At 53.5% G+C, this 26,038-nt stretch overlaps 1 protein-coding gene across 3 annotated transcripts in view; it reads left to right on the top strand.

Moving 5' to 3' along the window:
• Positions 1–19,748, top strand: part of JDP2 (Jun dimerization protein 2) — a 45,063-nt gene extending 25,315 nt beyond the window's left edge. For 2 of the 3 annotated variants that reach the window (XM_066276373.1, XM_066276375.1), the window contains exons 3-4: positions 10,331–10,435; positions 18,412–19,748. In XM_066276373.1, coding sequence (XP_066132470.1) covers positions 10,331–10,435; positions 18,412–18,597 — 291 coding nt within the window. In that variant the 3' untranslated portion in view covers positions 18,598–19,748. The remainder of the gene's footprint in view (positions 1–10,330; positions 10,436–18,411) is intronic. The other variant, XM_066276374.1, reaches the window with a different exon arrangement.
• The last annotated feature ends 6,290 nt before the right edge of the window (positions 19,749–26,038 follow it).

Below are 26,038 nucleotides of genomic sequence, written 5' to 3'. Positions count from 1 at the left end.
GTTTTATGGGTTCTCTTAACCTTGGAGAAAGTTTTTACTGAGGAAAGGGGGGTTGGGAGGGCCAAGGTCAATGCTTTATTCTGCTGAGCTGTGAACAGACAGATAAGTCTTTCTGATGGATCTCCCTATGGGCTCTGATGCCCAACAATGATAGTGGAGTCAGGCTTTCATTCATGAAGAAGGCGTTCCCAGCCTCTTTCCAGAAAGCAGTGTGTCCTGGTTGGTACTGTCACTGTCCCTGACCGAAGGACCTGGGCACACTCACTCCCTTTCCCTGACCTCGAGTTCCCTGGCCTGCGGGTGCAGCAGGGACCTGGAATCTCTAGGTCTTCTCAGTTCTAGGATCTCAGGATAGGGCTTCGCTCACAGCCCTGCTGCTCCACACTGTTTCCTGCAGATGCCAAGTGCACTGAGCAGTTGCTGGTCCCCTGCACTCCCAGCCAGGGGAGCTAAGTGAATCATCTTGGCAGGTGGAACCCGGGCCGCTGCCAGCTCTCGGTCAGAGCCTTCACCTGGTGGTTGGCTGGGCTGGTTTGATGCTTTAACGGGGAGTGGCATCCAGTGTGTGGGTTTATTTGTAGGTGAATGTGTTTAATGATAGCCTAGCATCAGGGGCAGTTGCAGTAAAGTGGAAAGGGCACCAGCCTGGGAGGCAGGGGTCCTGGGTTCTGTCCAGGTCACGGGTTCTGTGGATCAGGACTCCCGTTAGCAAACATTTGTTGAGCACTGTTGATGGCTGTAAACTCAGCAAGGTTCTGGACACACAAAAAGTAACAAGATACAGACCTTCCCCTCATGGAACTCCCAGGTTAGCGGGGGAGGCAGGAATAGAGTCTAGAATACAGCACAGTAGGCTCCAGGATAAACTCAGAGTTCTGTGGGAGCCCAGAACGGAGACAGTCCTCCCCAGCCTGGGAGTGAGCATCAAGGGGGACTTCCTGTAGGTGATGATGCTTGAGCTGAATGTACAGGCTGAGAGTAAGTCAAGGGGACAGCAAGGGCAAAGACATGAAGCTAGGACAGTGTAGGGCGTATGAGGGCTCAGCGTTGCAGGAACAGGGTGTAGGGTAAGGATGGATGGGAGGTGAGACCATACCAGGTGGGGTCAAGTCCTGAGGAACCTTGAGGGTGATGAACCCTTCCCCCTCCCCCAAGGGCCAATAACTGGACCGTATTTGCATTTTAGAAAGACCCCTCTGCTGCCTGGGATGGAGGGTGGTCATGCAAGGTCAGGAGGTCTGGGGGAGGTGGTCCAGTGGAGAGAAGAGGGCTGGAAAGTAGCCGTGGGGATTGAGAGTGCGGAGCACACCTGGGGAAGATGTAGGACATGGAACTGGATGGCCTGTCCGGTCAGGAATGGAGGCAAGGAGAGGAACGGGTGAGGGGCGGGCCCTGAGCCTCTCACCCCAGTGAATGGGGGGGCAGTGGTGCTGGCGGGGTGGGGAACAGAGACAGAGTCACCCGTGGAGGACACAGGCTCTGAGGGCCGGAGGGACACCCAGATTGAACGTCCAGCTGGCACGTGGATGTTCTGGTCTGAAAAGAAAATTTGGTTGGCATTGGTGTGTTGGTGGTCGTTGAGACCATGTGAAAACGATGATGCGTAGGTCGTGCGTGGGGAAGGCAGCAGCCACGGAGGACGGTGGCGACGTCAGCCTACAAGGGACAGGGCAGGGTCCCAGGCAAGAGAAAGGGGGGGTCAGAGAAGTAGGGTTCCGGAAAGAGGGGGTGCTGTGCAGTCGGGTACAGTCAGGAGGGCGGGGGGGGACCAGCAGTGTCCTTTGGACTTGCATGGGGACTCTGGTCCTGCCTCAGGCATGAGCCTTCGAGTAATCCCATTCCTCCCCTGAACCTCAGTGTCCTCATCTGTAGAATCTAGGCATTGCTTGGGTGCTAGCCAAGAGTCCCTTTCTGGCTCTGAAGTGACTATTTTGATACTCCTTTAAATAAATGTATATTAATTTTAGAGAAAGAGGAAGGGAGGAGAGAGAGAGAGAGAAACATTGATCTGTTCCTTCCTATATGTGCCCTGACCAAGGATCAAACCCACAACCTTTGTGTATGGGAACAATGCTCTTAAGCAACCGAGCAGTCCAGCCAGGGCATGAAACTACTTCTTTTTTTTTTCCTTTAAGTGAGACGCATGGAGGCAGAGAGACAGACTCCCACATGCGCCCCAACCAGGATCTATCTGGCAACCCCATCTGGGGCCGCTGCTCCATTGCTCAGTAACCAAGTTATTTTAGTGCCTGAGGCGAGGCCATGGAGCCATCCTCAGCTCTGGGGCCAATGGCTGTGGAGGGGTGTGGAGAGAGAGAGAGAGAGAGAGAGAGAGGTGAAGAAGCAGGTGGTCGCTTCTCCTGTGTGCCCTGACCAGGAATCGAACCCAGGACTTCCACATGCCAGGCTGATGCTCTACCGCTGAGCCAACCAGCCAGGACCTTGAAACTTCTTAAAAGAGGGGAGATGTCCTTCCACTTCTCTCTCCCTCTCCCTTTAGCCAAGCCAACACTGCTTCTGAAGATTGAATGAACAATAATCCAGGGACGTCAGAGCTAGGTCGGACTTGGGGGAGATTTTAGTCCACCCGCCCATTGGAAGGAGGCCTGACGTAGTGGAGTGGAATCCCTGTCTTTTCCGAGGTGGGTGACCTGGGCCAGACACTTCACCTTGTGTCCTCATCTGTAACATGAGGCCCCTGTTACCCACCTTGCAGAGGTGTTGGAAGGTTAGTGAGAAGTGGGAGCTATTGTGTTTGTTAACAGTGAGCCTCAGGACAGGAGAAGTGAACTGACTGGCCCATGGTCACAAGGAGTAGGGCTTCATGGTGGCTAGAACCAGGTGTCTGCAGACAGTGGCCAGCCCCTCTGGGGTCTGTCACTAGCCAGGGGTCATAAATTAGCAGCCCACAGCTGGTGCAGCCCACGGGTGTGTTTTGTTTGGCTCATTCAGTGTTCTTTTCAAAATGGGATTTGTTTCCAACATTAAAAAAATTGGGAGATTTTACTTAAAAATCTGCATTTTCAGCTAGTCTTGAAAACTTGGAAGATTTGGCGCACTGAGCCTGCATGGCCCTGGGTCTAGTTGGGGTTCCTCTCTGAGGACCATGGCCCCCTCTAGCCCTCCTCCTTTACTTGACTTGGCCCCTGGAGGTGAGTTGAGTTTGCAACTGCAGCCTTAGACTGACCGTTGTCTTGAATTTTCTCTTATTCCCCTGTCCACTGTTCATAGAAACTGTCCAGTATTTCACAGTTGAGGTCCAGACCTTTGCCATTTGGAGGGGAAAGGCCTGGCTAGAAAAGGTGGGAGAGAGAGCAGGGCAGTTTCCCACAGCTTAGCCCCTCGGGAGAGGCCGGTTGGGAGGGCCTGGCCCCTGCCGGTTGCAGCGGGTCAGCAAGGGAATTGACCTCGGGCCCTGGGGTTTCCTCACGCCTCCTTGCAGGGGTGGGAGGAAGCAGCAGGAATCACGGGCCCAGGCTGGCCGGCCTACCCAGTGAGGTCTTGTCCCTGGACTGCCCTACTTTTTTTTGTTGGTGGAGGGGGGCAGGGGGGTGGGGTGGGACCGCTCAGAGCAGCCTGTTTATATGGGGGAATGTCTGGTATGTTTGGTATTTGGGTGTTTACTTCCCAGGGTGCTCATGGGTCCCTGGTGTTGAAATCTGTCTCCTTCACGCAGTGGGGAGGGACCCTGTGGGCCTTGCCAGGGCTGGGTTTGGAGGCCATGGAGCTGTTACTCCAGGTCTGCTCCCTGCTCTCGGACTGCTCTCATGCCCTGAGACAACCCCATCTGCTTCCGTCAGCCTTCCTTTTATGCCAGATTTGCCCCCGGGTGCTGGAGGCTGGGGGTACCTACCCCAGGCAGCGCCATCTCTGCCTGCCTGCCTGCTTGCCTGCCTCCCCTGGGTAGGAAGGCAGAGAGGCTGGCAGTTACTGAACCCTTCCCGGGTCCCAGGCTCTGGGCTGGGACTTCGTCCTCTTTACAAACCTGTGCAGAAGGGCTCAGGGCCTTCCTCACACAGGTGAGGAAGGGGGGCTCAGAGGCCATGTGACATGTCCAGGAGCACACAGCCAGTCTGGAGCAGAGCTGCTGAGGGATCCAGGCCTCTCAGACCCCAGAGCCCATGCTGCCAACCCTGATGCCAACCCTGATGCCATGATGAGCCCGGTCTCTCCGCCCATGCTACAGTTTCAGTGAGAGAGAAGCCTTCCAGACCTCTGCTGCTCTGGTTATGGCTGGGGGTTTGATCCCCGCCCCCGTTTCTGCTGGTTGCCTGCTTTATTGCTCTTTCTCTATTGCTTTGTCCATATGATAGTTTCTGTATTTTTAGTGCCTCGGGTTAAAAGGTATCGCTTTTTCTCATTTTACCTCTTTGTGGTTCCCACAAGTAACATTTTTGGAAAGGCTTATGAAATGTCAGAACTTAAAATCACATCTGGGCAACTGTTGCCACCGAGTGAAAGCCATGTAGCCGACTGTGCCTGAGAAACAGGCCACCAGTGAGGATGAGGCAGGAGTGGGACAGAAACACGCAGCTTTAATGCTACAGTGTTTATTTTAAAAGACCCAAATAGGGAAGAGCGAAATGCTCATCACCCTCAGAATAGAGGACCAGAGGGAGGGTGGAGCTGATAGAAGAGGGCCTTTTACTCTGAGGGGGGCTCACGCCGGCCACCTGCCCTTCCAGGAGCCAGGGGCTGTCATTGGCCTTCCAAGCGGCCCTGATGTCTTTAGTTCCCTAATCTGTAGACGTGGAGAGGGTAAGTCTGTCCTGGATGGTTTACTGAGGCCATTTAACCAACTAGACTCCTAACCCAGGTATGTGATTCTTGCCGTGGAGACCTGCTGCTTGCTCCAGGGTCCTTCTGCACCCAGGCTCTGCCACTTTCCCAGCTGTTCTAAAAGCATGGCCCCTGGGGACCACCTTCCACTCCTCCATATTCACTTGGCATCACCAGACTTCCAGGTGGTCCTCTAGTGTCCTGGGCATCTCACAGCGGTAAGAGGCAGACAGCTGCTCGCACTCCCTCCAGGCCAGAGGGGTTTTCAGGAGATTCAGGCTGTGCCGCGTCATGGACCCCAAGGGCAGGAGGCAGAGTCGGGCCTCTGCGGGGATGGAGTCGGGAGGACCGCGATAGTTTGTTTCCCTGGGTGTGCTTTCTCTCGTCCACTCGGTCTGTCTGTGCCGCTGGCTGTGTCTCTGTTCTCTGTGTTTCTGTCTGCGTCTCTGTGTGTCTCTGTTCTCTGTGTTTCTGTCTGCGTCTCTGTGTGTCTCTGTTCTCTGTGTTTCTGTCTGTGTCTCTGTGTGTCTCTGTTCTCTGTGCTTCTGTCTGCGTCTCTGTGTGTCTCTGTTCTCTGTGTTTCTGTCTGCGTCTCTGTGTCTCTGTTCTCTGTGTTTCTGTCTGCGTCTCTGTGTGTCTCTGTTCTCTGTGTTTCTGTCTGCGTCTCTGTGTGTCTCTGTTCTCTGTGTTTCTGTCTGCGTCTCTGTGTGTCTCTGTTCTCTGTGTTTCTGTCTGCGTCTCTGTGTGTCTCTGTTCTCTGTGTTTCTGTCTGCGTCTCTGTGTGTCTCTGTTCTCTGTGTTTCTGTCTGCGTCTCTCTGTGTCTCTGTTCTCTGTGTTTCTGTCTGCGTCTCTGTGTGTCTCTGTTCTCTGTGTTTCTGTCTGCGTCTCTCTGTGTCTCTGTTCTCTGTGTTTCTGTCTGCGTCTCTCTGTGTCTCTGTTCTCTGTGTTTCTGTCTGCGTCTCTGTGTGTCTCTGTTCTCTGTGTTTCTGTCTGCGTCTCTGTGTGTCTCTGTTCTCTGTGTTTCTGTCTGCGTCTCTGTGTGTCTCTGTTCTCTGTGTTTCTGTCTGCGTCTCTGTGTGTCTCTGTTCTCTGTGTTTCTGTCTGTGTCTCTGTTCTCTGTGTTTCTGTCTGCGTCTCTGTGTGTCTCTGTTCTCTGTGTTTCTGTCTGTGTCTCTGTTCTCTGTGTTTCTGTCTGCGTCTCTGTGTGTCTCTGTTCTCTGTGTTTCTGTCTGCGTCTCTGTGTGTCTCTGTTCTCTGTGTTTCTGTCTGTGTCTCTGTTCTCTGTGTTTCTGTCTGCGTCTCTGTGTGTCTCTGTTCTCTGTGTTTCTGTCTGCGTCTCTGTGTGTCTCTGTTCTCTGTGTTTCTGTCTGCGTCTCTGTGTGTCTCTGTTCTCTGTGTTTCTGTCTGCGTCTCTGTGTGTCTCTGTTCTCTGTGTTTCTGTCTGTGTCTCTGTTCTCTGTGTTTCTGTCTGCGTCTCTGTGTGTCTCTGTTCTCTGTGTTTCTGTCTGCGTCTCTGTGTGTCTCTGTTCTCTGTGTTTCTGTCTTTGCTCTCTGTCCCAGTCTTCCCCTGACTCAGTCTGTAGCTTGTGGGAGGCAAAGAGAAGCCCAGGGCCCGGCATTTAAGGAGGCTCCCACTCTTGGGTGCTGAACCTGCCCTTGCATGAGCCTCAGAGTGAGCACTTCCTTCAATGAGTGTCCTGGGCACCTTGCTTGCCTCACCCTGGTTCAGAACCTGTTTTTCTCTCTGTCACCCATTCTGTCCCTTTGCCTCTCTGACCCTGTCCTGTAGCTGAGTGTGCATGACTCTCTTGTCTCACGGTCCCTGCTCCTCCAGGGGCCTGATCTTTCTGCTGCTCTGGGCACACGGCTGAGGCTGGGTGTTCCCCAGTCCAGCAGTCCAATAGTAAGTTTGCAGGAGGTAAGTACAGCCCAGCTCAAGCCAGCCATTCACACTTTGTCCAGTCAGCTGTGGCCAGGGGCTTGAACACAGGCTCCCTGTGGCGGGACAGCTTAGCAGGAGGGCCTCTTGGTTCAGGTCCCTTAGTCCCTTCGATGTGAAGAATGGTCCAGGGGTGCCCCTCACTCTCAGGGCTCCGACAGCTTTGCTCCGGGCCTTGCTGGGAGTTGGGGAAACACGAGCCAGAACGAAACCAGAGAACAGGCGAAGACACGCTCCCCTCCATCCCGGGAGCCCGGCTCTTCATTCCTGAAATGTTTTGAGCGTCAAGTTGACCCTCCTCCTCAGATATCCCGGTTCTTCCAGCTATATCTGCAGGAAAAAATTGTCATCTCCTGTTTTGGGGTTTCCAGTTTTAGAAGTCTGAGCTGTGTGTGGTAAAAGCCATCCCTGCTGCTCCCCACCCACTCGTGGCCAAACGCGTTAGTCCAGGGAGTATCAGGGAGGAGCGGCAGCAGCCTGACTCTGGGGCTGGAAGGAGCCTGGAGGAGGGCGGGGGCGCCTTGGACGGCCTCGCTGTGGGGGCGCAGACCGCGCAGGCCCAGGCAGGAGCCAGTGCTAGCCCACGGGGATGGAGTAGGCCGGGGGGGACTGCCCAACCCCGTGTTCCTGGCGGGGCCTCAGCAGCTGTTCTCCCCACGTCCTGGGGTGGCTCTAAAATAGCAGCAGGAGGATTTGGGGGGAGATGCAGTTCAGCGTCAGTGGGGAAGCTGTGACCATGGGGCTCTAGGGCCCTTTCTTTCCTTAGAGTGAGATGTCAGGTGCGTTGGGGCCCCGGCGCAGGCCAGGCCTGGCACGGCTGGGAAGCTGGCAGTGGCCGTGGAGCAGGAGGCTTTGGGCTTCAGTGCGCGGCCTGGGTCCGTTCAGGGCCTGCCACAGCCTTCAGGGGCTGTACCCTGAATCCAGTCCCTGCCTTCGGCCAGCGTGCTCCTGAGAAGACAGGACCCAGTCCCCAGGAGAGAAGCTCCTTATGAGCACTGGGGGGAAAGGTTATGCAGATGCAAAAACAGGCAGTGAATCAGTGAATCACTTTTATAGTGATAAAGTTCAAGCCTGTGCCATCTTTCTCCAGAATCCTTTGTTCATTCATTCATTTGATTAACGTTTGCTGATTCCTACTAAGTACCAGGTTCTGTGCCACGTGGGGGGTGGGGATGCTCAGGTCCCCCGCAGGGAAGATGGGCTCCTACGTAAACAGAGAATTATGGGGGGATAGGTAGAGATTCTTGCCGTGGGGTACTCAAAGTGCTGCAGCAGCACAGAAAAAGCAGGTAGTTCTATCCCGGAGTGAAAGGAGCCTTCCTAGAGGAGGTGACATTTGCTCTTGGAGGTTGAGTAAGAGTTTCCCCAGTGATAAAGGAAGGTCCTGTCAGGAGGACTTGGCCGGCTTGGAGAAGGGGTGAGATGTTTGCAGTAAAGGGTGATCAGCCTGGTTCAGTGGATCTTTTTTTTTTTAGATTTTATTTATTGATTTTCTGGGGGCAGGGGCAGGATGAGAAGTATCATAGTTAGCTGCTTCACTTTCATTGTTCATTGCTTGCTTGTTGTATGTGCCTTGCCTGGGCAAGCCCAGGGTTTCGAACCTGTGACATCAGTGTTCCGGGTCGACACTCTACCCACTGCACCACCACAGGCCAGGCACCAGTTGATCTCTAAACTTCCAGCATTGAGCCTCTTTGCAACTGCGGCTAGAGCAGCCTCTGGCTGCCCCTGACTTTATATAGGAGGAGGCCTGGTGCAGGGGTGGGGCAGGGAGCTGGGTCTTAGAGCACAGAGGTTGTGTCTCCTGGGAGATAGCAGCTCTGCCGGGACCCAGGGTGCTCCGGGAGGGACCCTCGGCCCTGCGAGCCCAGCAGGGCTCAGGTTGCACACAGCACCTTAGCAGTTTGTGGGCAAACCCTCTTGGCCGAGGGGAGATTGCACTGCCTGCCACTTCCTCCAGTTCCTTCCCTCTGCCTGTCGTCACGGTTACCTCTGCTTTGTTGGGGGTTAGGTTGAGGTTGGGCGGAATCAGTTTTGTCCAGGTTTCTATTTTCCCAGATGCGGGTCAGCCAGAGGAGCTGTCACTTCTGGGGCTGTTTCAAAGGAGGCCAAGGGGCTGGGAGGCGCTTGGGTGTGGCACTGTTGACAAGGCCCCTCTCCAACCTGTTTCCTGGGCCCAAGACCCGGTAGGAGTGGGTCCGGGAGGAGCCGAGAGGTGGTGGAGAAGGGGAGAGGGCTGCCCTGCCAGGGCCCGCGATGGTGGCCCAGGGTGCTGGTCTCCGGCCCAGGCCCTGGGTCCTGACCTCCTAGAGCATGCTGGGAGTCCATGGAGCAAGGCTGTTTATTTTCCTGGCCCAAAGCCGTTTCAGCTGAGACCTTGTTCCAGGCCTCAGGCTGCCAGAATCACCCCCACCGGCTCGAGAAGTGAGAGAGTTGGCAAGCTCAGGGCAGTCCATGACTCTTCTAATGGCCTCTCACTCTAGGCTGTCCCCTACCCAGCTGGCCGTGTGTGTCCTCCAGAGTCTCCTCCAGGTAACGAACCACAAGAGGCATCATCATCACATCAGATTGGTCCTGATGGTCTGTAACTGTGGACCAGGGGTCAAGAGCAGGAAGGTTGAAGTCACAGAAGTCTGAGTTGCAATGCTGACTCTTCCATTTCCTAGATGAATGGCCTTGAATAGACTGAACTGTTGAGCCTCAGTATCACCATCTATCAAAGGGGACAGTCACAGTACCTTCCTCATCAAACTTTGATCGCAGCGATTGCATGACCTACATTTAAAGCATTTAGCAATGTCGGCAGTAAACAGCAGCTCTTGCTATTATAATAAGTGAAACAATAGTAACTGCCACTTTGATTGAAAGCCAGTGTTAGTGGGCAGTGAGTTCCTCCCTTCCCATGTCACGGGCCTTCTGTCATTCATGGTGCATTTCCTAACGTGTCCTAGGGACACTCCAGAGGCCCCTCTGCCCGCGTCACGTGCAGGGCCCTTTGGGGAGCCCCAGGGTCCCGGGGTATGGGTGGTGTCCCCGGGGGAAGAACATGCAGGGAAGAGGACGAAAGCTGGGTGAGGAGGCTGGGAGACTGTTTAGGAGACTAAGATATAGATCCAAGTTCTTGGAAGGACCAAGATGGAGGGAAAAGGCGTTTCGGGGGGGGGGGGGAATGGGTGGGGGTAGAACGCCCAGGGTGGTTTTATAGGAAGTGCCCGAGAGCCCCGAGGACTGCTGGTCTGGGAAACGGTGCCCAGAGGGCTTGGGCCGGGCGCAAAAACTGACCGGCCAAGTGGAGTGCCAGCTCTGTGTGGGTGGACTCCCAGGTGTGGGCCTCCTGAACTCTGGCAGACCCCAGGGAGCCCTGCCTTCTTGGAGCCCTGACTCCTGCCAGGGGTGCCTACCTGCTCTGAGTGCATCCTTGGGTTGACTGGGAAGTACTTCCATCTCACCAGCCGAGAGGCCAGTGAGCTGGCAGACAGGGACAGCCTCCTCACTGCCGACCTGTGGGTCAGGAGGGGGGTGGCCCGTCTGTCTGTCTGTCTGCCTGTCGGGAGGGAAGCTCTCCTCCAGGCCTGCCTCCGTGTCTGATCAGTGGCTCTCTGCCCTCACAGCTAGATGAAGAAGAGGAGCGGAGGAAAAGGCGGCGGGAGAAGAACAAAGTTGCGGCAGCCCGATGCCGGAACAAGAAGAAAGAGCGGACAGAGTTTCTGCAGCGGGTGAGCTGGGCGGCGGGCCAGGGCGGGCTGCGGGCTTGTGCACATGTGGACCAGACGACGTCATCAAGGCTGCAGGATCAGTGTGCACCTGGGCGTCTGCACAAGCAGCCTCTATCCCTTTGGTCTTCTCTGCCTCCTGTCTAATGCCCTCTCCCCAGAGAAGATAGCCAAGAGCAGCCTGCAGCAGCTCCGGCCCAGCAGATGGGGGGCCGCAGAGGAGGTAGGAGGAGCCAAGTTTCCTCCACTGTGGTCACTGTGGTTAGATCCTTGGAGCTGATTGATCCAGGTGGCCAGGACTGATACTACCCATTTTGGTACCCTGGTGGCTGCCAAAGTTGTCTAGGGTGGGTGCTGATGAAGCAGGTGGCGACTCCATGTGCATGGGGCAGTGGACGCAGCACCTGGGGCAGAGGAACGCTCCTCCCTCAGCTGCGGGAGGCTCTTCCAGCTCTGCCTCCCAGCCAGCTGGCCTCTAAGCTCTTGCCTCTGGGGACCAGAGGTCAGCTCTGATGCAAAGGCCAGCAGAGGGTCGCCCGTCCTAATGGCCCTCTTCTCACGTCTGTAATGGTCAGAGAGCAACTCTGAGGTCATGGGTGTAATCGGCGTGGAGCCATGTGTACGCCTCGGGGCCATGCGCACTGGGCCGGGTTAGACTCCTACATCTTGGAGCCCCCTTGGAAGAGATGGTGAACCAACATCACACCGCACATTTTCAAGAAGTTTCTAAGACACTGGTCTCTCATGGGCCTTTAAAGATGGATGGAGTGTAACATACTCATTTCTAGCCCTGAGTGTCTGCAGAGCTGGGCAAGGCACAGCAGAGAGCAGACAAGCCTCCCATCAGATCCCTGCTTTCAGGGGTTTGTCAGTTAGCAGGCAAGATATGCCAAGTGAGTGTAAAGCAGTAACGCACTGGTGCAGTAAACAGTCAGTGCCGAACGAACACTGCTGGCTGTGCTTCCCGTCCCAGTGTCACGTGTTGAGCACCCAGGGTATGCCGGACAGTACACGTGTCTCATTTAATCACATAACGTTCTGCTGGGATGAATATCATCTGTCCCTGTTTTAGACATTGACCTGTAGCTCAGAGAGGTCAGGTTATTTGCCCAAGGTCACACTGCTAGCTAGCATGGGGTAGAGCCAGGATTCCCTTATTCAGTTGCTGAGCCATCTGTCCATCCAGTAAGTGGCTAGTGAGTGCCCGCTGCACAGGGGCTGGCAGGCGAGGTCTGCAGCGGGAAGGCCGACCGGAAGTGAGGAATAGCACCGTGTGCTGAGCCTCACGCTGGGCAAGCCCCGCCAGCCCTGAGGACAAACCTGGCCCAGGCTGAGGAAAGCCCGCCTGTTGAGACATAAACGAGACGAAGGGTAGGGATAGAAGGGGAAACCAGGAACAGCTCGAGCCAAGGCCAGAGGCAAGGGGTGTGTGAGGATGCGGTGAAGGAGTTGAAGAGAGTGGCTGGAGTTAGAGCGCAGGTGGGAGCAAGGAGAGGGCAGGCGCCTGACCCTCCACGTGGTAGGTGATCCTCTCTGCTGGGCTGTCTGGGCGATCCCTGTGTGTGCCTGCTGTCCTGGCTGGATTATTAACACCTTCTCTCACGCTCACAGTGTTCCTGTTAGGAGGATGCATTGTATCACGGAAGGGTTTCGGAAGGAGAGACACACTCCTCAGAAAGATCCCTCTGGCTGCAGCAAGGGGGCGCAGGTCGGGAGTAGAGGGGGAAGATCCCTTCTGTGGCTCCAGTACTGTCCTGGTGAGAGAAGAAGGCGCTGTGAGCAGAAATGTATGGCCTCTGGGTTAGGAGGGAGGTTTGCATGAGCCTGACGAGGCCTAAGCCCAGTCACTCTCCTCTGCTCCACCCCCCCCCACTCCCCCCATCTGGCCTTGGAAGTAGAGGTTGGGTGTGAGGTTTAGGCATGAATGCACATGGCTGTGTTGACAGTCAGTGTCCACAGACCTGGGGAATTCTCTTGGAATTTACACATGCACACACACATATATGTAAAAAAATCATTTTCCCATTGTGAACCGTGATCACCCAGATCCACCCTGGGAGATTCCTGTAATGTCTCAGAGGTCTCGCTCCTGGACCAGCCGAGGCTCTGAAGGAGGCGGGAGGCGGGCCTTGGGATGGGTTGGATTTTCACCCTGCAGGCCCCCGGGTGACCTCAGCCCCTCCTCTGTCTGCAGCAGGAGCAGCAGGCCCCCTAGGCTTCTCCCTCCTGTGACGCCAGCGTCTGTGACTGCTGTGCTGACACAGGTTCCGGCCTGCCGGTAACAGTAACACCCTCTCACACGCCCATGGCGCTCGGCGCTCCCCGCAGCCACTCTCTCGATGGTGACAGTGACTCTGGGGGGAGGCGAGGCAGCTCCATCCCCGCCGACGAGGACGCTGAGACTCTGGGGCACTGAAGTTGCTCGAGGTCACACAGTGGCTGAGTCGGGACTAGAACCCAGGGCTCCTCGGCTGCCTAGCGCTCTGCACGAGCTGCCCAGGCTCAGGGAAGTGGGGATTCCTGCTCACAGTGGCCTAGTTAGCAAGGGCAGAGTTAGGATTTTAACTCAGACAGGTCTTTTGGGTTCAGAAGGTTGCGCCAGGCTTCTTCTCAACTCTTAGGGTAACTTTAATTTAAAAGATAGAGTCAGAGAATCTTAATGCTTAAAGTCCCCGGGGCCAATCATTTTATTTTCTGGGAAGAGACTGAGGAACAGAGAAGAGGAATGACTTGGCCAAGGTCACACAGCCAGGATGAAAAACCAAGACACCTAGCCCCTCACCCTGTACTTTTTCTGTTGCCATTACTGACCACAGTGGAGGAAACCAAAACTTCACCTGTACTAATTCTATTCTAGCTAAGATTTTATGTATTGATTTTTTAGAGAGAGGAGAGAGAGGGGCAGGTAACAAGAACAATCAACCTGTAGTTGCCTCATTTTCTTTTTTATTTTTATTTTTTTCCTTCTTTTCTTTTTTCCAGTAGAGAGACAGATTCCTGCATGTGTGTCCCGACCGGGATCCACCCAGCAAACCCATCTGGGGCCGATGTTCTGCCCATCTGGGGCCATGCTGGAAACCGAGTCATTTTTAGCTGAGGTAGAGGCTCCACGGAGCCATCTTCAGCACCTTGGGCTGATGCACTCGAACCAATCGAGCCATGGTTGCAGGAGTGGAAGAAAGAGAGAGAGAGAGAAAGAGAGAGAGAGAGAGAAAGAGGAGGGGTGGAGAAGCAGATGATTGTTTCTCCTATGTGCCCTGACCAGGAATCGAAGCTGGGACTTCCACATGCTGTGCCAGTGCTCTACCACTGAGCCAACCAGCCAGGGCTGGTTGCCTCACTTTAGTTGTTCATTGATTGCTTGTGGTACGTGCCTTGACCGGGCAGGCCCAGGGTTTCAAACTGGCAACCTCAGCGTTCCAGGGTGATGCTCTATCCCAGGGGTCCCCAAACTTTTTACACAGGGGGCCAGTTCACTGTCCTTCAGACCGTTGGAGGGCCGGACTATAAAAAAAACTATGAACAAATCCCTATGCACACTGCACATATCTTATTTTAAAGTAAAAAACCAAAACGGGAACAAATACAATATTTAAAATAAAAAACAAGTAAATTTAAATCAAGAAACTGACCAATATTTCAATGGGAACTATGGGCCTGCTTTTGGCTAATGAGATGGTCAATGTGCTCCTTTCATTGACCACCAATGAAAGAGATGCCCCTTCCGGAAGTGCAGCGGGGGCGGATAAATGGCCTCAGGGGGCCGCATGTGGCCCGCGGGCCGTAGTTTGGGGACCCCTGCTCTATCCACTGCGTCACCACAGGTCAGGCTACTAAACTATTATAAAACAACGAATGGTTTTATTTTCTCTAGGGCAATAAATTATCTACCAGAAGGCAAAATGATAAAAATGTAAGCAGAGTTATTCACTTCATAATTACATGCGAAGGCCCTGGCCGGTTGGCTCAGCGGTAGAACCTCGGCCTGGCGTGCGGGAGACCCGGGTTCGATTCCCGGCCAGGGCACATAGGAGAAGCGCCCATTTGCTTCTCCACCCCTACTCCCTCTTTCCTCTCTGTCTCTCTCTTCCCCTCCCGCAGCCAAGGCTCCATTGGAGCAAAGATGGCCCTGGCGCTGGGGATGGCTCCTTGGCCTCTGCCCCAGGCGCTAGAGTGGCTCTGGTCTCGGCAGAGCGACGCCCTGGAGGGGCAGAGCATTGCCCCCTGGTGGGCAGAGCGTCGCCCCTGGTGGGCATGCCGGGTGGATCCTGGTCGGGCGCATGTGGGAGTCTGTCTGACTGTCTCTCCCCATTTCCAGCTTCAGAAAAATACAAAAAAAAAAAAAAATTACATGCGAAGATCCTAGCCCACTTTCCTAATTAATTAGGAAGACAGATCAGGTACTTGCTGTTACAAAGTCACAAACCAGTTCTACAATCATGGTTAAAAAGATACTCTTCTGCACTCAACTTGTACAGAGTAACTATATATTAGCACTAACCAATAGAACAGAAGGAAATAAAACTAAAAAGCAGTTAGTGACATTCTGAACAGCCTGGTATTCCATGATACACCTTAATGTTCTTTTGTTTTGGGGTTTGTTTGTTTGTTTGTTTACAGAGACAGAGAGAGAGTCAGAGAGAGGGATAGACAGGGACAGACAGACAGGAATGGAGAGATGAGAAGCATCAATCATTAGTTTTTCATTGCACGTTGCAACACTTTAGTTGTTCATTGATTGCTTTCTCATATGTGCCTTGACCGCCGGCCTTCAGCAGACCGAGTAACCCCTTGCTCGAGCCAGTGACCTTGGGCTCAAGCTGGTGAGCTTTGCTCAAACCAGATGAGCCCGCGCTCAAGCTGGCAACCTCGAGGTCTCGACTGGGTCTTCCGCATCCCAGTCCAACGCTCTATCCACTGCGCCACCGCCTGGTCAGGCCACCTTAATGTTTTAAAGCCAACAGAACGCAGTGGCGTTCTTGTGATAAATGCATGTGTGAAGCAAGATGCCCCAACCTGCTTGGCCTTTGTGCGTGACCGTAGGTTCACATGTAAGGTTGGGTTGGCACACAGTCCTTTCAAGGAGGTGGATCCGTGCACAGCGCTGAATGTTGTGTGTCAGCCACTGCCCCTTTTGTGTCCAATTTTACCTTCCACTCACTGTGCCTACAACCTAACTACCCCTTCCTGTCCTTCCACACCTCTCTCCAGAGCGGCTCCCCTCCCCCAGGCTCACAGGCTGCTCTCTGGCCTTTCATTCTCCAAATCCAGGCTGTCACCAAGACCTGCCACGCTTTCTTTGGAACGTCCTCCGCCCCTTCTCCCCCTTCTCTTGCTGCATATGCTCATCCTTGCTCATAGCTTCGAGTAAACATTCCTTAAGCCTCCCTAACCCTTCGGTTTACAAAGTGCCTTCCCCATGCGAGTCCATGGTCATCCATCATCTCTTCTCGGACAAGATAACTGGAACTCAAGTTGAGAAACTTGCCCTGGACTCTTATTTGGAAACCCTAAAGCTTTTCCCAGTCTACTCTACACCCACTTCCCCAGCTTTCTAACCCACAGCGCCCTAACTGGCCTGTGGTCGCAGTGGAGGATTTTATCTCCAAACACGTCTTACGCTTTTCCGTGTCTGTGTCCTTGTGCACTCAGGGCCTCCTTCCTGAAATTCTTCACCCCCGCTGACCTTCTCTACTCAACCCGAGAGTTGACTGCTTTTCAAACCCAAGGTCAAACCTGGCCATGTAGCCTTCACTGAAGGCCTTTCATACTCTACCTGGCCAATGGGCACATAGTAAGCCCAGCCTGGCTGTATGGATTCTTCTTCCCTTCAGAGTGGAAGCCACACAAGAGCCGTGTTGGGGGTTCAGAAGTCTCTGGATTTTTCCAGAGCATTCATTATGCACAACAGGTCCTCAGCAGAGGTTCACGGATGGGTGAGACAGAGGCTCAGAGATTCAAAGTGGGAGCCATGGCTGGAGTGAGTCAGATAATGGTCAGAGGGTTTGAGAGAACTTCCCGAGGTCACCAGATCAGCAGACTCAGTGAGCCGGGGTGGCTGAGATTAGCACCTCACCGCCCAGACTGACAGGTCGTGGACTCACGGGTTCACGTGAAGTCTCCTGGCCCCTGGAGGTGGGCTTCTCTCGAAATTCCGAGAACAGCGGAATCAGCCCAGCCTCCCCGTCATCCCTCATCCTGTTGAACTAACAACCACCATAGCTGGGTTTTTAATATTTTCCTCCTGAGCATTTCTTTCCCTTTTTCTGAGGTTTTTTTTTCCCCTCAGATCTAGTCACGAGGACTGTACATCTCAGCAGTTCCGAGGTCCTCGGGCACTGACGCTGCCCCCCTCAGAGACCAGCACCAGGAACAGTTTAGTCAGACCAGCTGGCCGGTGTGAGCAAGGCGGAAGCCCGGGGTGTGTGTGGACCCCACCGAGGGCCCCTGAGATGCAGGGAGAAGTGCTCAGGCCCCGCCAGTTGGAGGGGCAAACTCGTAGGCCCAGGCCGGGGACACACAGCCTGTTGTCACACATACGGTTGCAACCGCAGCTTGTTCCTTGTCTAATGCTGGTTGCTCAACCTCAGCACTGTTGACATTTTGGACAAGTTAGTTTTTTTGTGTGTGTGGGGCCACCCTGGGCATTGCAGGGCGTTCAGGAGCATCCTTGGCACCCACTCACAGGAGGCCCGTAGCAGCCCCTCCCCAGCTGTGACTGCCAGAGACGTCACAGGCCTCGTCCAGTGTCTCCTCGTCCAGTGTCTCCTGTAGAAACGTCCACAGGCCTCGTCCAGTGTCTCCTTGTCCAGTGTCTCCTGGGAGGGGCAGCTGTAGAAACGTCCACAGGCCTCGTCCAGTGTCTCCTGGGAGGGGCAGCTGTAGAAACGTCCACAGGCCTCGTCCAGTGTCTCCTGGGAGGGGCAGCTGTAGAAACGTCCACAGGCCTCGTCCAGTGTCTCCTGGGAGGGGCAGCTGTAGAAACGTCCACAGGCCTCGTCCAGTGTCTCCTGGGAGGGGAAGCTGTAGAAACGTCCACAGGCCTTGTCCAGTGTCTCCTGGGAGGGGAAGCTGTACCTGGCGGGGAACCTCTGCTCTGAACCTTCGTTGACCATTGTGTACAGTTCAGCTCTCACACTGGTTGTAAGCTTTGAGACACAGTTCAAGAAAAATCACTCAGGAGCTTTTCTATTTTGTTGTTTTGACCCCTCGCCCCGAGCCTGTACCTGGAGTGCCTTTCCCTCTCCACGCTGCAAACAGGTAAACCCCCAACGTCAAACCAGCATTCTTTCCCTCCCCAGAGCCTCTCCAGCAGAGTGGGGAGTCCGCTGGCAATCTCTCCTGAGGTCCAGCTGGAACTTCATTTTAGATCCAGAAGGATGACTGTTACTGGCCACCAAGGGGCAAGGTTTCTGGATAACGGGGGATAATGTCCTTCCATCACCAGGAAGGACATGTTTTAGAAGGGATTTTACGACCACGCTGGGCCCGTTCATCCCACAGGCCAAAACCTCCGCGACATGCATCAGTCACTCATCCAAACACCTTGCCATTTCACTGCCACAGGGGCCCCCCTGTGGGCCCTCTGCGCCCCTGTGCTAGACCACCTGGCTCCCGCCTGTTGTTCCTTATACAGAGGAGGAGAGTGTTTGGCATCTTTGAGTCACAGCAAGGAAGCCAGTGTTGGGAGAGCATTGTGTGGAGGGAGAGAGGTGGGACATGAGCCAGCCTGGCCCCAGACATAACCTGGGTCATCTCACTGGTGCCACGGGCCGGTGCCCCGGGTGTGACGGACACTGCTTGCAGAAAGTGAGTTATCCCGAGGGCTCGAGAGCAGGTTCTGTTCTCCCTCCAGTGGGAACCTGGCAGACAGAAAACAGGGAAATAAATGCCAGCCTGTACCTACCCGAAGGCAGAGCCTCTCCCCAGCGCCGGTCCCCAGTGAAAGCCTAAAGCCCTGTCTCTGCGTTTGCGCACAGGAATCGGAGCGGCTGGAACTCATGAACGCGGAGCTGAAAACCCAGATCGAGGAGCTGAAGCAGGAGCGGCAGCAGCTCATCCTGATGCTGAACCTGCACCGCCCCACCTGCATCGTCCGGACCGACAGCGTCAAGACCCCCGACTCAGAAGGCAACCCGCTGCTGGAGCAGCTGGAGAAGAAGTGACCATGGGCGGGGAGGAGGCAGAGGAGGAGGAGGAGGAGGAGAGGGGAAAAGGGAGGAGGAGGAGGGTCCCAGAGGGCTCTTCCTCGCTCCGTGAAAAACTTTTCTATGCGGCTCAGCACAGCCAGCATCAGCCGGGCTTTTTTGTGAAACTCACATCAGCCACACCAGGGGAAGAACAGGCTGATGACACCCAGGACCAAGCGCTGAGACCAAAGTAGCCCCGAGGTTGGGGCTGTCCTGCCTGGGGCCAGGCTTGAAGGAGGCAGGACAGAGGCTCTGGGCTGGAGAGACTCCCATCCAGACAGCTGTGGGCACTTCTCCGGCCTCTCCGCCAGGGTACCCACCCAAGAGACCTCCGAACGGCCAGGAAAAGCCATGAGTTACAACCAAAATGTGGCTGGGGACGGAACTCAGTGAAACTGCAATATGCCTGCCCCCAGCCCTGACCCTGACCCTGACCCTGACCCTGACCCTGCCCCTAGGCTGGAGAGGGGCCCAGTGCCGGGCCCTGCTGCAGCCGCCCGCCACGGTCCAGCGCGGCCCTGCCCAGAGTGGCAGCCGGGGCGCACCCTCGCCGGCCCCGCTGGAGCTGCTGTGGGCACGCGGCGCGGGCGCCCTTCCAAAGCACATACTCACTGAATGTTTACAGACTGGCTGTCCTGGCAGGGCTTTCAACTGCACATGTTTTTTATACTTTCTTTCCTTTTTTTTTTTTTTTAATATTTTTTACAAGAAAAAGATTTTATACAAGCAATATATATATGGATTTCTATAATCACTCGATGTGATACAGTATAAATATGCTATGGTTTGTTTGTTACGAACAGATATTCTGCAGTTATGGCCGTTGTGTGTAACTCCTAAGTACTGTAGTCTCTGGGTGTTAGGGGTGGCCGGGGCGGGCGGGGTGCATTTCCATCCTGGTAAACCCTTCGTAGTACTCAGTCCTGTATCGCTCAGTAAACATTACTCTTACTTACCCAGCTGCCTTTTGTGGTGTCAGCCTCCGGCACGGGGTGCAGCCCACACTCAGTGGGGCTCCGGGTGTGCGGTGCACGAGTGTTTGGGAATGTCTGCTGCGGGCCTTTGGCTCTCACAGCAGCCCTCCCAGGTAAGTGTCTGTGTGCCCATTTTACAGATGAGGAAAGTTTTTTTTTGTTGTTATTGTTGTTTTTTACAGAGAGAGTGGTGGGGCGGGGGGAGAAAGATGAGAAGCATCAATTAATAGTTGTTGTACTTTAGCTGTTTGTTGATTGCTTCTCATATATATGTGCCTTGACCAGGGGCTCCAGCCAAGCCAGTGACCTTTGGGCTCAAACCGGCAACCTTAGGATCATGTCAGTGATCCTGTGCTCAAGTTGGTGAGCCTGCGCTCTAGCCGGCGACCTCAGGGGTTTGAACTAGGACCCTCAGCGTCCTGGGCTGAAGCACAATCCAATGTGCCACCATCAGTCGGGCCCTATGAGGAAGTCGAGGCTCAGAGAAGTTCAAGAAATCTGCCATATTGACTTCGCTGACTCATTCCGCAAATGTTTACTGAGCGCCTCCACGTGTGTGCAGGCGCGCTGCAAGACGCTGAGTGGTCACTGGGGAATAAAACAAACCCAGGCCCCGCGCCCATGGGGCTATCAGTCATGAGCTGAATCCTGTGTTTACTCCACACAGTCTCAGCTCACCTTTGCAACAGCCGTGCCAGGGAGCAACAACTGCCCCCACTCACAGATGACAAATTAGACCCTAGGAGATAAACTTGCAGCCACCACTTGTTGGCTTACTGTGTGACAGCACAGTCTCATTTACTTCTCTCAACAGCATGATGCCTATTTTTTGCCCTCATTTTACAAATGACTGAACTGGGAGGGTAAGTGACTTACCCAGGGTCACCCAGCTAGCGAGGGGCAGAGCTGGTGTGTGAGCTCCGCCTCCAAAGGCCCGTGACTCTCCAACTGTCACCAGCTGACTGTGGTTATCTCTGTGGTTGGTGTCTCACCTAATGAGAACAGGAAGCCTGTGCGGCTTATGATTACAGATTTAGTTTCTGGAAGGGCTAGAATGTCAGGCTCCGTCATGGTCGTGGAGAGAGTTGAGCCCGTGATGCAGGGAAATGTGTCTGACCCAGGAGAGGGGGCGGGGGACTCAGCCAGACCCTCACCTGCACAGCCGAATGCCTGACTCAGAAGAAGGAGGATGGCTCAGTGTGACAGGCAGGAACTGCCCTGCACTCGGCACGCGACAGTTTGTATGCACTTCATGTGTGTTCTCTCATTTCCCGTGACAGCTCTGTGGGGGAGGAGGGATAGGTGCTTCTAGCTCCATTGCATAGTTGTGCAAACTGTAGCTCACAGAGATGAACGTTCAGCCAGCTGAAAAAGAGGCAGAACCAGGAGCCGAACCCTACTCTCCACTTTCTGGGGCGTGTTTGCTTTTCTCCGTTGGGTTGCTTCCCAAATCAGGAACGAGATGTTCCGGGCCGGATGGGAACCGAGAACAGGTTATCCATATATCTTTGGTTCCTCGCTCGTCTTAAGTGCTCTCCGCCGACCACGCTTGGGGTGGGCCCCCTGGCCCTGCCGCGGAAGCAGGGGTGGTCAGCTCGCCGTCAGCAGTGGTGGCCACAGCAAATCCTCAGGCTGTGACCCTTGGACATCTTTCCAGCCACGAGAAAAATGAGGACGGTGGAGACTTACAAGGGTCCCTCCACTGACCTGGTGGAAGTCCCCGCCACCTGCCCTGGCTGTGGTTCCTCTGGCCTGTGCTCGGGTGCTGCGAGCCTGCACCTCCGCAGTGGAGCCCTCTTAGCCTGGCCTGCGGATGGCCGTCTCCCAGGATGGCCGTCTCCCAGAATCAGAGTCGGGCTGTGCTGAGGCCTGCCCTGGGCATTTCTTCCTGACCGGGACCGTCACTCCCCCCTGGGGGTGGCCTGAAGTCACAGTCGCAGTCTTCCTCGTAAGTGCTAACGTCTGCTTGTTTCCTGCGTGCCTGGTACTTGAGCTGTATTGTTGCAACTGGTCCCCGTGACCTTGCCGGGAAGTAGGTGTCGTTGTCCCCATGTTACAGATGAGATGACTGAGGCACAGGAAAGAAATAACTTGCCCAAGGTCACAGTCCTGTTGGGTGACGGAGCCTGGATGTTCTTACAGGACTGGGCTTCACCCTTAGGGGGAATGAATGCTCCTGCTTCTTGTGGTGTGGCCTCGGTGACAGGGAGATTGTGCAGGGAAGCAGGAGAGATGGCACGGGTTGAGAATCTTTAACTCCGCCATCTCCAGGCGACTGGAAGGAGACATACTTTAAAGGCAAACAGGTTCCAGGCCAGTCTTCTGCTGAGTGGCCACGAGCCTCACTTTTATTTGGAAGGTGGCATATAATTAAAGTGTTTTGTATGGGGTTATTTGGGTCAACCAAGGGACGTGTAGAAAGAAAATTGTCTTGTGAAATATAAAACTCCATAACATGGTTATTTCTTGCCCTCTATGAGTATGGATAGTTGTGGCTATTTACCACATAGTACAAATTATGTGAATATCTTTTATTCTCTAAAGGTGGCTGCAGGGTGTGTGTTCTGGCCATGAATCCAGTCCCCACGGTGATGAGTGCCTGGGACCCAAAACTCCTGGGTCGGCTCGGCTCCTGATTGGCCACTAGTAGCTTTGCTGGGCTCATCATTCCTTCCCTGAGCCTCCCTGTGCCCTCCCGCCAGGTGGTCATCAGTAAGACCTGCGCCACTCGGGTCCTGGGTTGCTATGAGAGTCAACTGTGCAACCTGAGAAAGATAAAACCCATTAACAATCGGATGGGCAGAAACTAGTATGTGTTGTCCAGGATACGGGTTAAAGGGACCTTCCGTCCCGTGCCAGTGGGAAATTGGTGTGACTCCTGTGTAAAGCAACTGGCAGTAATCAGTAACGCTAAAGCTGAACGCATCCTTTGACCTAGCAATTTCCCTTTTAGCATCTACCTGGGAGGAACTCGAGCAGAGGGGCGCAAGGAAATGTACAGGAGCGTTCACTGACGCTTTATCTGCCATAAAGAGAAGTTGAAAGCAACCTGAATAGCTATGAGCAGAAGAGCAGATAAACAAACTGTGTTTTCATCAAATCGAATATTGCTCAGTTAAAAGGAATGAACCAGAGCTACAGGAATCAATGTGGAGAAGTCTCAGAAACTTAATGTTGAGCTGGAGGACGGGGGCAGCTTGCAGAGGGATGTGGACAGTGTACAGTTTATGGAATCTTTTAAACACATACACTGACATTTTATTGTTTATGGGTACACACACATCTGGGTAATAGAGGTATAAAAGCCTGCCCAGGAATGCTGTAAATGTCAAGGCCAGTGAATGGGAGAGGCTCCGGGGAGTGGAGGGGGAGGAAGGTGGGGATGGTATCAGCAGAGGTGAGGAGGACCCTGAGTTTCAACCGTCCATGTAACATTTCATGTCATTTCTTTAAAAAATCAGAAATTGAATGTAGAATAACGTTAGAGTTTGTCAGAGGTGCCTGATGTGCACACAGATGTGGATTCTATTCTCTGTGTGGGAGGTATTTTTCATAATAAAAGAGAACAAGCCACAGTGCAAGTAGGTTTTGTTTTTCAATGCTTTCCTTAGCAAACTCAGGGAATTAAAACAAAATCTGAAATTACAGTGGAGTTGCAGCATATGGTCTCTGAATTGATGCAAATTTAATTTTATGCCTAGAGGGAGAGAGGATTCAAAGAGAGTGATTTGTTCAGCTGGCCTTTGCGGTCCTTAAGCTGCTGTCCCAGGATGGGGACATCTTGGGGAGTGTTCACCTGCTTATTGCAGTGGGTCCTGGTCCCAACAACTAAGCAACTTGAAGCAGATTTGAGGCCTGACCTGTGGTGGCACGGTGGATAAAGTGTCAACCTGGAAATGGTGAAGTCCCCAGTTCAAAACCCAGGACTTGCCTGGTTAAGGCACATAGGGGAGTTCCTGCTTCCTGCTCCTCCCCCCTTCTCTCTGTCTCTCTTGCTCTCTCTCCTCTCTTTCTAAAAATGAATAAATAATAATCTAAAAAAAAAACAGATTTGAGGTTAATTTTGATGCTGCATTTTCTCATTTACATGCTGACTTTTCAACCCAACCCCTATGTAAAGGCAATCCACTGCACTAAGGCTAAAAGCAAAACAAAAGGGGAGTGTTTCAAAGACAGGAATCCAGCCTGACCAGGCGCTGGTGCAGTGGATAGAGTATCGACCTGGGATGCTGAGGTCCCAGGTTCGAAAACACTGAGGTTGCCGGCTAGAGCGCAGGCTCAGCAGCTTGAGCACAGAATCAACATGATTCCAAAGTTGCTGGCTTGGCTTGAGCATCCCCCTCCCATCCTCGTCAAGGCAGGTATGGGAAGCAATCAATGAACAACTAAAGTTGTGGGGAAGACAGCTGTGGTTAGGCTTGCTCGCTGGTTTCCTGGCTCCAAGCTCTTTGCATGATTACTGAGTGAGCACGTGACAGAAAGCTACGTGTGTGTCTATGAAGAGCTATGGGTGCTTTCCCTTGGTGGCAGTTTCCCCAGCTCACTCTCGTGCTACCTGCTACCATGAGGTGTGGTTCCCTGATTCCCTCAGCCACCGCCCCCACCACCGTGTGAGGGGCAGTGTCCTTGATCCCTTGCCCTCCACTGCAAAAGCAGTTTTCTTTTGCTTATTCACTTGCTGGTCTCAGCGCGCCTCCAATAAATGGGAATGGCCGTATGCTCTCCATTCCGGCTCTGCAGTTCCTCTGCCTTGCCGAATTCAATGCAAACTTGCCTGGTCTCTGCCATCTGTCTGCTTTACAAAAGTGAAGCAACTGCCTCTTGCTCCCTTTCTGTCTATTTCTTGCTCTCTCAAAATCAATTTTTAAAAAAGACACGAATTCAGGGTTCACAGGTAAATTTGTTTCCTTTGTGTGACAAATTACCACAGGTTCAATGGCTTAAAACAACACAAGTTTTGATATGGCGGAGTTCTAGAGGTCAGAAGTCCAAAATGGGTCTCACTGGGCTAAAATCAAAGTGTCAGCAGGCCCGCGTACCCTTTTGTGTGCTCTGGGGGGGGGGGGGGGATCCATTTCCTTGCCTTTTTCAGTTTATTGGGGGGGACCTCTCCACATTTCTTGGTCTGTGGCCCCTTCCATCTTCAAAGCCAGCAAAGGTTGGTTGTGTCTCTCACTTCATGTAGCTCTGAGAGTGACTCTTCTTCTCCCATCTTTTCTTTATTTTTAAATTAATTTTAATGGGGTGACATTGATAAATCAGGGTACATATGTTCAGAGAAAACATCTCCAGGTTATTTTGACATTTGATTATGTTGCATACCCATCACCCAAAGTCAAGTTGTCTTCCATCACCTTCCATCTGGTTTTCTTTGTGCCCCTCCCCTCCTCCTCCCCCCTTCTTTTTCTCCCTCCCCCTCCCTTCCATCTTGTAAGGACTCTTTTGATTATATTGGGCCCACCTGGATAATACAGGGTAATCTTATTTTAAGGTCAGCTAATTAACAACTTTAATTCCACCTGCAAATCTTCACTCCCCCTTTCCATGTGACGTAACATATCTTTGGGAGGCCATTATTCTACCTACCACAATAAAATTTAAGAGTTGAGGGTTCTTAACTGAGGCATTCTTACTCCCTGGCAAGATAGGCTGTGTTCTGTGTAAGTGCCATGTGGACGGTGCCTACACAGGGCATCCCCACTGCCTGGCACAGTGCTTGGCACACACATACCAGATGGTTAACACACACAAACGCAATACGCATAGACACACACACGAACTCACAGATATGTGATACAGTATACACAGAGACAAACACGGTCTCACATACAACACACAGATACGCAGATACAGGCACATTTATTCATATAAAGTGTGACTAAGCATAGAGTAATGAGACTGAGGCCAGCTTGGGCAGGAGGAAGGGAGAAGAGACAGGCAAGGGGAGAAATGGGGAAGAGGCACCCGGTTCTCCCTCCTGCCTGCGACTGTCAGGTTGAAATAGGCCTGTTCTGGTGAGGGGAGAAGATGTGAAGATTTGGGGTTTTGATTTTATCTCAGACTGGACTGTCTAATGAACAGATGGAGGCTCAAAATGGCACAGGACCGTCTCTTACCTGAACGTGAGCAGGAAAGTTCCAGGCCTGCCTGCCTGCCCGCCCGCCCGCCGTTTCCGGCCCCTCCCAGGGATGGCGCAGGAGCTGGGAACGGTGTTGAGGAGGTAGGAATGGCCCAATGATCTTGAACTTTTAGGGTTCTAAGCTGGCTCGGGTGTGCTGGTCCTGGCAGATATTTAAAACTGGTTCTTTTTTCCATGCGTTTTTTTTTTCTGGATTCTTCTGATGTGTCATTCTCCAGCATGTCCCTCTATCTGAACAGATAGATCTGCAAGAAGTGCTTTCCTCAGGCCCAGGAGAATGTCTGTCACCTCCTGCTTCTTGTGT

Source organism: Saccopteryx bilineata, chromosome 4, assembly GCF_036850765.1.
Source record: "Saccopteryx bilineata isolate mSacBil1 chromosome 4, mSacBil1_pri_phased_curated, whole genome shotgun sequence".
Taxonomy (NCBI): Eukaryota; Metazoa; Chordata; class Mammalia; order Chiroptera; family Emballonuridae; genus Saccopteryx; species Saccopteryx bilineata.
The sequence above is the reverse complement of the archived record's forward strand: the minus strand, read 5'-3'. Positions and strand labels throughout refer to the sequence as shown.